Source organism: Amblyraja radiata, chromosome 46 (assembly GCF_010909765.2).
Source record: "Amblyraja radiata isolate CabotCenter1 chromosome 46, sAmbRad1.1.pri, whole genome shotgun sequence".
Classification (NCBI taxonomy): Eukaryota; Metazoa; Chordata; class Chondrichthyes; order Rajiformes; family Rajidae; genus Amblyraja; species Amblyraja radiata.
Genome location: NC_046001.1, coordinates 8,656,386 through 8,672,042, shown reverse-complemented (window position 1 = coordinate 8,672,042; position 15,657 = coordinate 8,656,386). Strand labels below are relative to the sequence as shown.

At 50.1% G+C, this 15,657-nt stretch overlaps 1 protein-coding gene across 1 annotated transcript; it reads right to left on the bottom strand.

Annotated features, from left to right (window-relative positions):
* Positions 1-446: 446 nt before the first annotated feature.
* LOC116968716 (zinc transporter ZIP10-like) lies at positions 447-13,853 on the bottom strand. Its single transcript, XM_033015502.1, has 10 exons — positions 13,428-13,853; positions 10,844-11,042; positions 9,528-9,702; positions 7,088-7,257; positions 5,642-5,806; positions 4,904-4,994; positions 3,745-4,035; positions 2,651-2,731; positions 1,339-1,529; positions 447-789 (listed from the first exon to the last, which is right to left on the bottom strand). Exons 1-10 carry the CDS (start codon positions 13,835-13,837, stop codon positions 637-639), a joined length of 1,926 nt encoding a protein of 641 aa, XP_032871393.1. The 5' UTR covers positions 13,838-13,853; the 3' UTR covers positions 447-636.
* Between the last annotated feature and the right edge of the window lie 1,804 nt (positions 13,854-15,657).

The window sequence follows — 15,657 nt, the reverse complement described above, 5'->3', positions numbered from 1 at the left end:
CCCGCTGAGTTTCTCCAGCATTTTTGTCTACCTTAAATTGAGTGATACTGGTGCGCCAGAAACTTGAACAGATTTTAAGAATATGTATTTAAAGTCCAAGTTGATCTTTCACATACTATATATATATATCTGTTTGGCAATAATCATGGTGAAAGGATAGTGAAATGAGGATTTGGCCTCAGAGACAAGTCTTGAGATCTTAAACAAAATCTCGGCAGATCATTCAGTTAAACCAGTTTTCTCCGTAACTCCCTGATTTTCCGCAGAGACCGCTCCCTCCGTAACTCCCTGGTCAATTTGTCTCTTCCCACCCAAACCAGTCCCTCCCCTGGCACTTTCCCTTGCAACCGCAAGAAATGCTACACTTGTCGCTTTACCTCCCCCCTTGACTGCATTTTGTGTGTATTAACTGTTGGCAGATTAATTTCCCTCCTGGGATAAATAAAGTTCTATCGTATCATATTTATCATTTTATTAATAATGTTTTATGTGTCATTCCTCACTGCATGTCATGTTGTCACTTGCGGGCGGAGCACCAAGGCAAATTCCTTGTATGTGAATACTTGGCCAATAAACTTATTCATTCATTCATCGTATGAGGAACTGCGCTGCTCCTCTCCACGTGGCTTCACAATATTAATAGCTGTAGTCGAAGAGAAGTCGATCCTCAAACAGTGCGATGCACAACATGACTCCAGCTCCCAGCAGGAAGCCCAGGTTCTCCCCCAAAAACTGTCCGAGATGTCGCTTGCGTCTGCCGTTGGATTGGCTTCGTAGCATTTCGGGGAGCTGCAAGAAAGAGGGAATGATTGTCATCTCAGTTTGCTTTAGAGATTTGGTTTTGAGTTACAGCAAGGAAACAGGCCCTTCGGCCCACCGAGTCCGTGCCGACCAGCGATCCCCGCACACTAACACTATCCTACACACACTTTAGACTTTAGAGATGGCAGTGGAGGCCAATTCACTGGATGAATTTAAAAGAGAGTTATATAGAGCTCTAGGGGCTAGCGGAGTCAGGGAGAAGGCAGGAGCTCTAGGGGCTAGCGGATATGGGGAGAAGGCAGGAACGGGGTACTGATTGGGGATGATCAGCCATGATCACATTGAATGGCGGTGCTGGCTTGAAGGGCCGAATGGCCTACTCCTGCACCTATTGTCTATGGTAGACAAAAATGCTGGAGTAATTTAGCGAGTGAGGCAGCATCTCTGGAGAACGTGGACAGGTACAAAGTGCTGGAGTAACTCAGCGGGTCAGGCATGCAGCATCTCTGTGGAGAACGTGGACAGGTACAAAGTGCTGGTTTTATTTTTCTATGTTTTATGTTAGAGATGACTTACCATGTCGACCAACGCCACATACAGGAAAATGCCTGCAGTAATGGTGAATATCCAAGAAGTTACGTTGACTGTGTTTTGTCCGACTATAATCCCCAGTACCATGCCCAGGTAACTGAAGACAGCCGACACCAGGTTAAATATCACAGCTCTCCTCACCTCCATCCCTGCCTGTATCAACACAGCAAAGTCACCTGTAATACAGGAACACCCAGAAGATCATAATCATACGTTATAGACAATGGACAATAGACAATAGACAACAGGTGCAGGAGTAGGCCATTTGGCCCTTCCAGCCAGCACCATCATTCAATGTGATCATGGCTGATCATCCACAATCAGTACCCCGCTCCTGCCTTCTCCCCATATCCCCTGACTCCGCTACCTTTAAGAGCCCTATCTAACTCTCTCTTGAAAGCATCCAGAGAACCTGCCTCCACTGCCCTCTGAGGCAGAGACTTCCACAGACTCACCACTCTCTGCGAGAAAAAGTGTTTCCTCGTCTCCGTTCTAAATGGCTTCCTCCTTATTCTTAAACTGCGTGTGTGCCCCTGGTTCTGGACTCCCCCAACATCGGGAACATGTTTCCTGCCTCTAGCGTGTCCAAACCCATAATAATCTTATATGTTTCAATGAGATCTCCTCTCATCCTTCTAAACTCCAGAGTGTACAAGCCCAGCCGCTCCATTCTCTCAGCATATGACAGTCCCGCCATCCCGGGAATTAACCTGGTGAACCTACGCTGGGCTCCCTCAATAGCAAGGATGTCCTTCCTCAAATTTGGAGACCAAAACTGCACACAATACTCCAGGTGTGGTTTCACTAGGGCCCTGTACAACTGCAGAAGGACCTCTTTGCTCTTATATTCGATTCCTATCAGCCAAGTGCACGATTCCGAGTCCATGTTATTAGCCAAGTAGGTTCATCAGGTTAATCCCCGGGATCTCCCACTAGTGGAAACATCCTCTCCACATCCACTCTATATCATTATTCGGTGACGTTTCAATGAGGTCCCCCCCTCATTCTTCTAAACTTCAGGCCCAGTGCTGACAAACGCTCGTCATACTAAGGGAAGAAGGACCTCGGCCCGAAACGCCGCCCATTCTTTCTCTCCAGAGATGCTGCCTGACCCGCTGAGTTACTCCAGCACTTTTTGTCTACCGCTCATCATACCAAGATCTCTTGCCCATTGCCCTGGTCACCTCTGGACCCCTCCCTGTCACCCCCCCCCCCTACCACCCCCTCCCCCCACAGGTCTCCAGGGAAGATACGGTCATCTTTGTAAACCGCGGCTCTGCGCCGAGCAAAGGCTCACCGAGTTCATGAGGAAGTTCGTGGCAAAAGACAGCAATGGTGGTGCTCAACCCTCCGGAGATGCCAGTGGAGAACGCAGTCCCTGTCAACGAGATGGAAGCAACGGTCACATCATCAAGCTCAGCTAGTCACTTAGTTGGTTAGGTGGTTGGTTGGTTAGATGGTTGCTCAGTTAGTCATTTAGTTGGTAAGTTAGTTAGTTAGTCATTTAGTTGGTTAGTTAGTTATAGTTGGCTAGTTATATTTAGTTTGTTTTAGTTACTTTGTTGTAGTTATAGTTAATTAGCTAGATAGTTAATTAGTTGGCTAGTTAGTTAGTCATTTAGTTGGTTAGTTAGTTATAGTCGGCTAGTTATAGTTAGTTTATTTTAGTTAGTTGTAGTCAGTTATAGTGAATTAGCTACTTAGTTAGTTGGCTAGTTAGTTAGTCATTTAGTTGGTTAGTTAGTTATATTTGGCTAGTTATAGTTAGCTTATTTTAATTACTTAGTTGTAGTTAGCTATAGTTAATTAGCTAGTTAGTTATTTAGTTAGTTAGTCATTTAGTTGGTTAGTTATATTTGGCTAGTTATAGTTAGTTTATTTTAGTTACTTAGTTGTAGTTACTTATAGTTAATTAGCTAGTTAGTTATTTAGTTGGTTAGTTAGTTATAGTTAGTCAGTTATAGTTAGTTATAGTTAATTAGCTAGTTCGTTATTTAGTTGGTCAGTTAGTTAGTTATAGTTAGTTATTGTTAGTTAGTTAGTTTGTTAGTTAGTTAGTGTTAGCTAGTTAGTGTTAGCTAGTTTGTTAGTTAGTGAAGGAACTCCAGATGCTGTTTTAGACCGGAGATAGACACAAAAAGCTGGAGTAAAAGGGATAAAAGCGGAATAACGTGAATAGTGTTTAGTGCAAGATAAAGTCCAATAAAGTCCGATCAAAGATAGTCCCAGGGTCTCCAGTGAGGTAGATAGTAGTTCAGGACAGCTCTATAGTTGGGGTAGGATGGTTCGATAGTGTTAATGTGCGGGGAGATCGCTGGTCGGCACGGACTCGGTGGGCCGAAGGGCCTGTTTCCGCGCTGTATCTCCAAAGTCTAGAGTAAAAACTCTTACCAATGGCGAGGCCATCGGTGAAGTTGTGCACGGCATCTCCTACGATCACCATCCAGGCAATATTCGCCATCCCAGAGCCCTGCGCGCCAACCAGTGCATGGGAGTGCGTACAGGATCGGCCTTGTGGCTTGAGGCTGGAGTCATCTCGTCGGGGGCCTTGCTCACTTTCACCGGCCCGTGGGTGGCTGGAATGTCCAAGAGACGTCACCTCTGTCACCGTCTCATCCAGATCTTCCCCGTCACAAGCCTCTGAACGTTGGCAGTCACTCAGTGACACCTTCAGCATCTTCTCTGTGGGTCAAAGGGGCAATAGACAATAGGTGCAGGAGTAGGCCTCTCCCCTTTCTACCCCCTCTCTCTCTCCCCTTCTATCTCTCTCCCCCCCCCTCTCCCCCACTCTCTTCCTCTCTAACTCCCTCGATCTCTCCCCCACTCCCTCTCCCTTCCCCCCTCTCTCTCTTCCCCTCTCTCCCCCCCCCCTCAGGCGTAGGCCTCTCCCCTCTCTACCCCCTCTCTCTCTCTCCCCCCTTCTCTGACTCTCTCTCCCCCTCTCTCTCTCTCCCCCTCTATCTCCCCCACTTTCCTCCGCTCTCTCTCCCCCTCTCACCCTCCTCTCTCCCCCCTCTCCCACTTCTCCCCTCTCTCTCTCCCTCCTCTCCCCTTCTCTCTTCCCTTCACTCTCTCTCTCTCCCCCTCATGTTCCCGATGTTGGGGGAGTCCAGAACCAGGGGCCACAGTTTAAGAATAAGGGGTCGGCCATTTAGAATGGAGACGAGGAAACACTTTTCCACACAGAGAGACGCGAGTCTGTGGAATTCTCTGCCTCAGAGGGCGGTGGATGCTTTCAAGAGAGAGCTAGATAGGGCTCTTAAAGATAGCGGAGTCAGGGGATAAGGGGAGTAGGCAGGAACGGGGTACTGATTGGGGATGATTAGCCATGATCACATTGAATGGCGGTGCTGGCTCGAAGGGCCAATAGACAATAGAAAATGGACAATAGGTGCAGGAGTAGGCTCTTCGAGCCGAATGGCCTACTCCTGCACCTATTGTCTATTGTGACTGCACCCTCCCCACTCCCCGACCACCACCCCTTCCCCAATCCCATTCACCTTGTCTCCAACTATCTGTAACTGAAGCTAGTGTCTGTAAATCTAATTACCGTGGTCAGGATCCAAGCGGCCTGCTTCGACGTTGACACAATCTTCCATTTTGAGGCCTGTCATGGCCGCCTGCTGCCTTTTATCTGTCGACTGGAAATTAGAAAGAGTTAGTTGCTCTGAAGTTGGCCAAGCGTCTCTTGCCCAGACTAGGGCATTCACGGTGGCGCAGTAGCGGTAGAGTTGCTGCCTCACGGCGCCGGAGACACGGGTTCAATCCCGACTACGGGCGCGGTCTGTATGGAGTTTGTACCATCTCCCCGTGACCCGCGAGGGTTTTCTCCGAGATCTTCATTTTCCTCCCACACACCAACGGCGTACAGGTTTGTAGGTTAATTGGCTTGGTGTAAATGTAAAAAAATGTCCCTAGTGTGTGTAGGATAGTGCTAGTGTGCGGGGATCGCTGGTCGGTGCGGACTCGGTGGGCCGAAGGGCCTGTTTCCGCGCTGTATCTCTAAGGTCTTTCAAGAGAGTTAGATAAGGCTCTTAAAGATAGCGGAGTCAGGGGATATGGGGGGGGGGGGGGGAGGCAGGAACGACACTGATTGGGGATGATCAGCCATGATCACATTGAATGGCGGTGCTGGCTCGAAGGGCCGAATGGCCTACTCCTGCACCTATTGTCTGTTGTCTGTAGGATAGTGCTAGTGTACGGGGTGATCGCTGGTCGGCACGGGCTCGGTGGGCCGAAGGGCCTGTTTCCGCGCTGTATCTCATTAACTCATCATTCCTCAACTCACCTTGATCTTTCTACCGTGGTTCCTGGACAAACCTATGAGGTTCTCGATGAGAAAGAGGAGGTAGATTCCACCCAGTACAGTCAGGCCTTTCCAAATCGCATCCTTCCCCTCCAGTAATGAGTGCCCTGTACTGCTCTCTGGAGTCTTGTGTGTGTGATCCTGGGCCTACACAGAAACACAAAGATCTTCACAATCTTCTCAAGTTGCCCATCTGATACATGGACCATAGGGAATAGACAAGAGGTGCAGGCAGCATCTCTGGAGAGGAGGAATGGGCGACGTTTCGGGTCAAATCTCTTCCACAGACTGATGTGAGGGGAGTGGGCGGGACACTTAGAATGTAGTCTTGCTATTGACTTGGCTAATAGGAATCGAGTATAGGAGCAAAGAGGTCCTTCTGCATTTGTACAGGGCCCTAGTGAGACCACACCTGGAGTATTGTGTGCAGTTTTGGTCTCCTAATTTGAGGAAGGACATTCTTGCTATTGAGGGAGCCCAGCGTAGGTTCACCAGGTTAATTCCCGGGATGGCGGGACTGTCATATGCTGAGAGAATGGAGCAGCTGGGCTTGTATACTGGAGTTTAGAAGGATTACAGGGGATCTCATTGAAACATATAAGATTGTTAAGGGCTTGGACACGCTAGAGGCAGGAAACATGCTCCCGATGTTGGGGGAGTCCAGAACCAGGGGCCACACACAGTTTAAGAATAAGGAGTAAGCCATTTAGAACGGAGACGAGGAAATACTTTTTCTCACAGAGAGTGGTGAGTCTGTGGAATTCTCTGCCTCAGAGGGCAGTGGAGGCAGGTTCACTAATTGGTCTTAACTAATTTTTTTCCTCTTCACATACCCAAAGAAGCTTTTGCTATCCTCCTTTATATTCTTGGCTAGCTTACCTTCGTACCTCATCTTTCCCCCCCGGAGGCTAATTCACTGGATGCTTTCAAGAGAGAGCGTAGGTTCACGAGATTGAACCATGGGATGGCGGGACTGTCATATGAGGAAAGATTGAAAATACTAGGCTTGTATTCACTGGAGTTTAGAAGGATGAGGGGTGTTCTTATAGAAACATATAAAATTATAAAAGGACTGGACAAGCTAGATGCAGGAAAAATGTTCCCAATGATGGGCGAGTCCAGAACCAGGGGCCACAGTCTTAGAATAAAGGGGAGGTCATTTAAGACTGAGGTGAGAAAAAACTTTTTCACCCAGAGAGTTGTGAATTTATAGAATTCCCTGCCACAGAGGGCAGTGGAGGCCAAGTCACTGGATGGATTTAAGAGAGAGTTAGATCGAGCTCTAGGGGCTAGTGGAGTCAAGGGATATGGGGAGAAGGCAGGCACGGGTTATTGATAGGGGACGATCAGCCGTGATCACTATGAATGGCGGTGCTGGCTCGAAGGGCCAAATGCACCTATAGTCTATTGTCAGTCGGTCATACTTACATGAGGCATGAGATGTAGCAGGGCATCAGCTGCGAGCGTGCCCACAGCTAGTGCCACAAGGAAGTTGAGAAGCGATTCGGACACAGATGGCCCCAGGAACGGTATTACAGCAACGGCCATCAGTGATGTCAGGCTGATCGCAGTAATGGCTGCAAAGCCACAGAGCCACACTGCAAAGGCAAGATGCACGCCAAGTTTAACACAACCCCAGGCAACCCATTTCCCAGGGTGGAGGAGGGTCTCGACCCGAAACGTCACCCATTCCTCCTCTCCACAGATGCTGCATGCCTGACCCCATGAGTTACTCCAGCACTTTGTACCTGTCCACGTTCTCCACAGAGATGCTGCATGCCTGACCCACTGAGTTACTCCAGCACTTTCTACCTGTCCATGTTCCAGTGCTAGTGTATGGGGTGATCGCTGGTCAGCATGGACTCAGTGGGCCGTAGGGCCTGTTTCCATGCTGTATCTCTAAAGTCTAAAGAGTGTTTAGTTTAGTTTAGAGATACAGTGCAGAAACAGGCCCTTCAGCCCACCAGGTCCGTGCCGACCAGCAATCCCCGCACACTAACACTATCCTACACCCACTAGGGACAAATTTTTACATTTACCAAGCCAATTAACCTACAATTAAGCTGTTTAGAACCGAGACGAGGAAACACTTTTCCACACAGAAAGTTGCGAATCTGTGGAATTCTCTGCCTCAGAGGGCGGTGGAGGCCGGTTCTCTGGATGCTTTCAAGAGAGAGCTAGATAGGGCTCTTAAAGATAGCGGAGTCAGGGGATATGGGGAGAAGGCAGGAACGGGGTACTGATTGTGGATGATCAGCCATGATCAGCAATACCGGAGGAGGCGCTGTCCTGTACGGCTGCCTGTCCTGCAGCTGTCCGTTTTTTTCCCCTTCTTTTTTATTATTTTTAGTACGTTAAAGTGTGCAGTCAGGGGGTCTAATCTTTTATGTGTGGGGGGGGGGGTGTGGTGGGGGGGAAGGGGGAAACTGCTTTTCAAGTCCCTACCTGGTCGGAGAGGCTGCCTTCCTCCGAGCAGCGTCTTCGACCTGTCCTCGCGGCCTACCAGCGGGTCCTGGAGCGGCGTTTTCCTGAGGGGACCTGGCCAGAGCGCTATTGCGGAGCGGGCGATGCCTTTCCTGGGTCGCCGCGCTGGAACTCCAGTATGTTGGGACCGCCGATGAAAACATTGTGGAGCCGCGGTTCTGTGGAGCGTCCAGCTGCGACGCTGAACTTTACATCCCGGAGCCTGGGATCTCTCGCCGAGATCGCCAGTGTGTGGAGCTCCGTCAAACGCGGTCTGTTGGCTTGGAAGCCGCGGTCTCCGGTGGGAAGGCGGCCGTTCCTGCCACCCCAAGCCGCTGGGGGTTCTCCCGACGCCGGAGCACCATCATCCGGCGAGAACATCGGGCGCCGTGGCGGCGACTGTGGAGGCCTCAATAGGCCCGACTCTGGGTGGACAAGAGGATGGGGACTGGACTTTGTGCCTTCCCCAACAATGGGAATCACTGTGGGGGGATGTTTTTGTGTTTTGGTGTTGAACTTCTTGAATGCTATGTTGTATTTTTATTAGTGTGCTGCAAGGACATCTGAATTTCCCCTGAATAAGGGGATTAATAAAGTCTAATCTAATCTAATCACATTGAATGGCGGTGCTGGCTCGAAGGGCCGAATGACCTACTCCTGCACCTATTGTCTATTGTAACAGCTCCGCCCAAGACCATGGGAGGGGGAGGGGGAACGAGGGGGAAAGTAAGGACTACCTGAAATTAGAGAAGTCAATGTTCATGCCGCTGGGGTGTAAACTGCCCAACCGAAATATGAGGTGTTGTTCCTCCAATTTGCGGTGGTCCTCACTCTGGCCATGAAGGAGGCCCAGCACAGAAAGGTCGGATTGGGAATGGGAGGGGGAGTTGAAGTGCTGAGCCACCAGGAGATCAGGTTGGTTATTTGCAAACCGAGCGGAGTTGTTGGGCGAAGTGATCGCCAAGCCTACGCTTGGTCTCACCGATGTAGAGCAGCTGACATCTAGAGCAGCGGATGAAATAGATGAGGTTGGAGGAGGTGCAGGTGAACCTCTGCCGCACCTGGAAAGACTGCTTGGGTCCTTGAATGGAGTCAAGGGGGGAGGTAAAGCGACAATAGGTGCAGGAGTAGGCCATTCGGCCCTTCGAGCCAGCACCGCCATTCAATGTGATCATGGCTGATCATCCCCAATTCCTCCCTTCTCCCCATATCCCCAGACTCCGCTATTTTTAAGAGCCCTATCTAGCTCTCTCTTGAAAGCATCCAGTGAATTGGCCTCCATCGCCCTCTGCGGCAGAGAATTCCACAGACTCTCAACTCTCTGGCTGGAAGAGTTTTTGCTCATCTCCGTTGGGATTGGGATTGGGCGGGGGAGTTGAAGTGCTGAGCCACCGGGAGATCGTACCTGATGTGGAGTGATCATTCGTCTGCTGTTTCTTGAGCCAGTCGTGATGGTAGATACAGACACGGCTGTCGATCTGATGCAACAATGCTGGACAGATGTACGCAAACTGTTGCATAGTAATCTCGTCCACAGAACTCAATCCAAAGTTCACCAGAAGCTGGCTTACATTCAAACACTGTTGCACAAACAAAAAATATCTCCTCAGAATTAAACTCATAATAACATTACACTACCTCCCCCCCTCGACTCCATCCAAGGACCCGAGCAGTCTTTCCAGGTGCGGCAGAGGTTCACCAGCACCTCCTCCAGCTCGTCTGTTGCATCCGCTGCTCTAGGTGTCAGCTGCTCTACATTGGTGAGACCAAGCGCAGGCTTGGCGATCGCTTCGCCGAACACCTCCGCTCGGTTCGCAATAGACAATAGGTGCAGGAGTAGGCCATTTGGCCCTTCGAGCCAGCAACGCCATTCAATGTGATCATGGCTGATCATCCCCAATCAGTACCACGTTCCTGTCTTCTCCCTATATCCCCTGACTCCACTATCTTTAAGAGCCCTATCTAGCTCTCTCTTGAAAGCATCGAGAGAACCTGCCTCCACCGCCCTCTGAGGCAGAGAATTCCACAGACTCACCACTCTCTGTGAGAAAAAGTGTTTCCTCATCTCCGTTCTAAATGACTTACTCCTTATTCTTAAACTGTGTGTGGCCCCTGGTTCTGGACTCCCCCAACATCGGGAACACGTTTCCTGCCTCCAGCGTGTCCTAGCCCTTAACAATCTTATATGTTTCAATGGGATCCCCTCTCATCCTTCTAAACTCCAGAGTACACAAGCCCAGCCGCTCCATTCTCTCAGCATATGACAGTCCCGCCATCCCGGGAATTAACCTGGTGAACCTACGCTGAGCTCCCTCAATAGCAAGAATGTCCTTCCTCAAATTAGGGGACCAAATCTGCACACAATACTCCAGGTGTGGTCTCACTAGGGCTCTGTACAACTGCAGAAGGATCTCTTTGCTCCTATACTCGACTCCTCTTGTTATGAAGGCCAACAGGCCAACACGGCACACAATACTCCAGGTGTGGTCTCACTAGGGCCCTGTACAACTACAGAAGGACCTCTTTGCTCCTATACTCAACTCCTCTTGTTATAAAGGCCAACATTGGCTTTCTTCACTGCCTGCTGTACCTGGTGGTTTTATGTGGTCTGGAAACAAGTCCCTTCGGCCCACAACACCCATACTAGCACTCCAGTGAGTCCCACTTAGTCTAGTCATTAATTAGAAACCTTCTAATCCAATTGAGCATGTTGAGGCTCACATTTCCGTGCCAGTGGTTGAATTTGGAGTGGTTGAAGGTGATGTCCTTGGCCAATGTGAGGGTGGACTTTGTTTCATCGACACTCTGACGTGCCAACCTCCCGACTTTGGAGCCGCTGGGCCTACGGTTCCACAAGTCATCGTCTCTTCCCAAAGCAGGAAGTCCTCTCTTGGTCTTGGCTCTCTGCTCCAATCTGTGGCTGAACAATGGAAGAGAAATCGAAGGTGGACAGAAATGCTGGAGAAACTCAGCGGGACAGGCAGCATCTACGGAGTGAAGGAAATAGGTGACGTTTCGGGCCGAAACCCTTCTTCAGACTGATGTGGGGGGTGGGGGGGCGGGAAGAGGAAAGGAAGAGGCGGAGACAGTGGGCTGAGGGAGAGCTGGGAAGGGGAGGGGAAAGCAGGGACTACCTGAAATTAGAGAAGTCAATGTTCATACCGCTGGGGTGCAAACTGCCCAAGCGAAATATGAGGTGTTGTTCCTCCAATTTGCGGTGGTCCTCACTCTGGCCATGGAGGAGGCCCAGGACAGAAAGGTCGGATTGGGAATGGGAGGGGGAGTTGAAGTGCTGAGCCACCGGGAGATCAGGTTGGTTATTGCGATCGGAGCGGAGGTGTTGGGAAAAACGATCGCCAAGCCTACGCTTGGTCTCACCGATGTAGAGCAGCTGACATCTAGAGCAGCGGATGCAGTAGATGAGGTTGGAGGAGGTGCAGGTGAACCTCTGTTGCACCTGGAAAGACTGCTTGGGTCGTTGGATGGAGTCAAGGGGGGAGGTAAAGCGACAAGTATAGCATTTCTTGTGGTTGCAAGGGAAACGGTTGGGGTGGGAAGGGACGAATTGACTAGGGAGTCACGGAGGGAGCTTAAACAATGAGAAATTGGAGATTATTTAACAGCCAACTTCTACATGGATTCTCCAGCGATCCCCGCACACTAACACTATCCTACACACACTAGGGACAATTTGCAATTATACCAAAGCCATTCGGCCTGCAGACCCGTGCGTCTTTGGAGTGCGGGAGGAAACCAAAGATCTCGGAGAAAACCCACGCAGGTCACGGGGAGAACATGCAAACTCCGTACAGACAGCACCCGCAGTCGGGATGGAGATTTGTAGGTTAATTGGCTTGGCGTAAATGTAGAAGGTGGTGGGTGTATGGAATGAGCTGCCGGAGGAGGTAGTTGAGGCTGGGACTATCCCATCGTTTAAGAAGCAGTTAGACAGGTACATGGATAGGACAGGTTTGGAGGGGTATGGGCCTAACAATAAACAATAGACAACAGGTGCAGGAGGAGGCCATTCGGCCCTTCGAGTCAGCACCGCCATTCAATGTGATCATGGCTGATCATCCCCAATCAGTACCCCGTTCCTGCCTTCTTCCCATATCCCCTGACTCCGCTATCTTTAAGAGCCCTATCTAGCTCTCTCTTGAAAGCATCCAGAGAACCTGCCTCCACTGCCCTCTGCAGGCAGGTGTGACTAGTGTAGCTGGGACATGTTGGCCGGTGTGGGCAAGTTGGGCTGAAGGGCCTGTTTGCACACTGTATCACTCTATGACTATGACGAATATCAAGATGGAACCCAGGCAGCAACTCTACCGCTGCGCCACCGTGACTCTGTGCGTCTTCCCGATCGATTCCTCTCATGATTTTATATACCTCTATCTAAGATCTCCCCTCATCCTCCTGCGCTCCAAGGAATAGAGACCCAGCCTACTCAACCTCTCCCTGTAGCTCACACAATAGACAATAGGTGCAGGAGTAGGCCATTCGGCCCTTCCAGCCAGCACCGCCATTCACTGTGATCACGGCTGATCATCCACAATCAGTACCCCGTTCCTGCCTTCTCCCCATATCCCCTGACTCCGCTATCCTTAAGAGCTCTATCTAACTCTCTCTTGAAAGCATCCAGAGAACCAGCCACCACCGCCCCCTGAGGCAGAGAATTCCACAGATTCACAACTCTCTGGATGGAAAAGTTTTTCCTCATCTCCATTCTAAATGGCTTACCCCTTATTCTTAAACTGTGTGTGGCTCCTGGTTCTGGACTCCCCCAACATCGGGAACATGTTTCCTGCCTCTAGCGCGTCCAAACCCCTAATAATCTTATATGTTTCAATAAGATTCCCTCTCATCCTTCTAAACTCCAGAGTGTACAAGCCCAGCCGCTCCATTCTATTAGCATATGACAGTCCCGCCATCCTGGGAATTAACCTGGTGAACCTACGCTGGGCTCCCTCAATAGCAAGAATGTCCTTCCTCAAATTAGGGGACCAAAACTGCACACAATACTCCAGGTGTGGTCTCACCAGGGCCCTGTACAACTGCAGAAGGACCTCTTTGCTCCTATACTCAACTCCTCTTGTTATAAAGGCCAACATGCCATTCGCTTTCTTCAATGCCTGCTGTACCTGCATGCTTACTTTCATAGACTGATGTACAAGGACCCCCAGATCCTGTTGTATTTCCCCTTTTCCCAACTTGATACCATTTAGATAATAATCTGCCTTCCTGTTTTTGCCCTCTAGTCCCGGCAACATCTGCCTTGAGAAGCTGTGCTTGGTGTATTTGTCCTCACCTCAGTGTGGAGGGGTTGGTCGCAGAGTTAGCCTCCACCTTGCTGGTGGGTTGGTCGGCATGGTGGTCGTCTAGAACGTGGCTATGTACATGTCCTTTCTCCTGCAGGTCGAGAACGTCCAAGTGCGAGACGTGTGCGTGCCCGAGATCTTCGTGTTCGATTTCCACCACCTGCACCGCGCCCAGACCCAGATTGACCAGCAGCCTGTGTAGCCCCTCGAAGGTCAGCTTGCCGTTGTCCCCATAGTGCCCGAACAGACGGAGCAGGTAGTACCGCTGTTCCCTCATCGCGCTCTGGACCAGAGTGTCGTTCTTATCCACAGACAGCCTCTGGGCTTGACAGTAGCGGACACGCTCTGTACAGAGGAGCTGCAGCCCGGCGAGGAATAGAGGCAAGATTCCACTCCACATACTTCCACACCGTCACCCCTTCAAAGACAAAACAAAAAGACACAAAATGCTGCACCTCTTGTTATGGAGGCCAAAACTGCACACAATACTCCAGGTGTGGTCTCACCAGGGCCCTGTACAACTGCAGAAGGACCCCTTTGCTCCTATACTCAACTCCTCTTGTTATGAAGGCCAACAGGCCAAAACTGCACACAATACTCCAGGTGTGGTCTCACCAGGGCCCTGTACAACTGCAGAAGGACCTCTTTGCTCCTATACTCAACTCCTCTTGTTATGAAGGCCCACAGGCCAAAACTGCACACAATACTCCAGGTGTGGTCTCACCAGGGCCCTGTACAACTGCAGAAGGACCTCTTTGCTCCTATACTCAACTCCTCTCAAGGAGACCAGGAAGTACCAAGCTGCCAAAACCATCCCTGTATTAAGTGCTGAGCTGATACAGCTTGCAATCAGTGACCTTTGAAGTTTGCAATCAGTGATTATAACAGGGATTTAGTGTTGTACAAAGACTATTGTTTGTCAGCGGTTCCCCAGTTAAAGTCGAACAAAGCATTTTGTTATTAACAGTGTTATAAACCCTGGTGAAAAAAGCAAAGAGCATATTGACACAGCCCCCCCCCCCCCCTCCCCCATCTGAATCGAGACATCAACTTTATTTGTCACATACACATACAAGACGCGAGTGAAATGAAAGCGGCAATGCCTGCAGATTGTGCAAAAACTACAAGAGAGTTTATTGTCATGTGTCCCTGATCCAGTCTGAAGAAGGGTTTCGGGCCCGAAACGTTGCCTATTTCCTTCGCTCCATAGATGCTGCCTCACCCGCTGAGTTTCTCCAGCACTTTTGTGTACCTTCGGACAATGAAATTCTTGCTTTGCTTCAGCACAACAGAACATAGACGGCATGACTACAGAACAGATCAGTGTGTCCATATACCATAATATAAATATATACACACATGAATAAATAAACTGATAAAGTGCAAATAACAGAAAGTGGGTTATTAATAATCAGAGTTTTGTCCGAGCCAGGTTTAATAGCCTGATGGCTGTGGGGAAGTAGCTATTCCTGAACCTGGTTGTTGCAGTCTTCAGGCTCCTGTACCTTCTACCTGAAGGTAGCAGGGAGATGAGTGTGTGGCCAGGATGGTGTGGGTCTTTGATGATGCTGCCAGCCTTTTTGAGGCAGCGACTGCGATAAATCCCCTAGATGGAAGGAAGGTCAGAGCCGATGATGGACTGGGCAGTGTTTACTACTTTTTGTAGTCTTTTCCGCTCCTGGGCGCTCAAATTGCCGAACCAAGCCACGATGCAACTGGTCAGCATGCTCTCTACTGTGCACCTGTAGAAGTTAGAGAGTCCTCCTTGACAAACAACGGAACAGGTTACAAGATACCAGATATATTTATTTGTCACATGTGGCACAGTGAAATGTGATCACCATACAGCCATACAATAAAATAAAGAACACAACACACAATAGAGTCCAACATAAAACATCCCCACACAGCAGAATCAAACGTTTCCCACTGTGAGGGAAGGCACCAAAGTTCAGTCATCTTCCTCCGATGTTCCTGATGTCCACCCGTGGTCGGGGCCTCCGGAGCTCTGCGCAGTCGCCGCTACGGGCAGCTCGCCGCTCAGGCCCGCTCGCCGGGATGTTGGAACTCCAACGTCGGCCAACCTCAGAGACTTGGACCTCCAAATCGGCCGCTTCCTACTGCAGTCCGCGGCTCCCGAAGTCCCCAGGCCGCTCTGGGTGGAGATTCACGCAGGCGGCCCTCGGCAAAGGGCCCCAGGGACTCCGCGATGTCGGTCAG

Excerpts from the sequence above, each read along its gene's own strand:
- LOC116968716 (XM_033015502.1), bottom strand. The coding sequence starts at position 13,837 with ATGTGGAGTGGAATCTTGCCTCTATTCCTCGCCGGGCTGCAGCTCCTC. Across the intron at positions 4,036-4,903 it reads CCGCTTGGATCCTGACCACG|AGAAGATGCTGAAGGTGTCA; the intron begins GTAATTAGATTT and ends TTTGACCCACAG. Across the intron at positions 790-1,338 it reads ATGTGGCGTTGGTCGACATG|CTCCCCGAAATGCTACGAAG; the intron begins GTAAGTCATCTC and ends TCTTTCTTGCAG.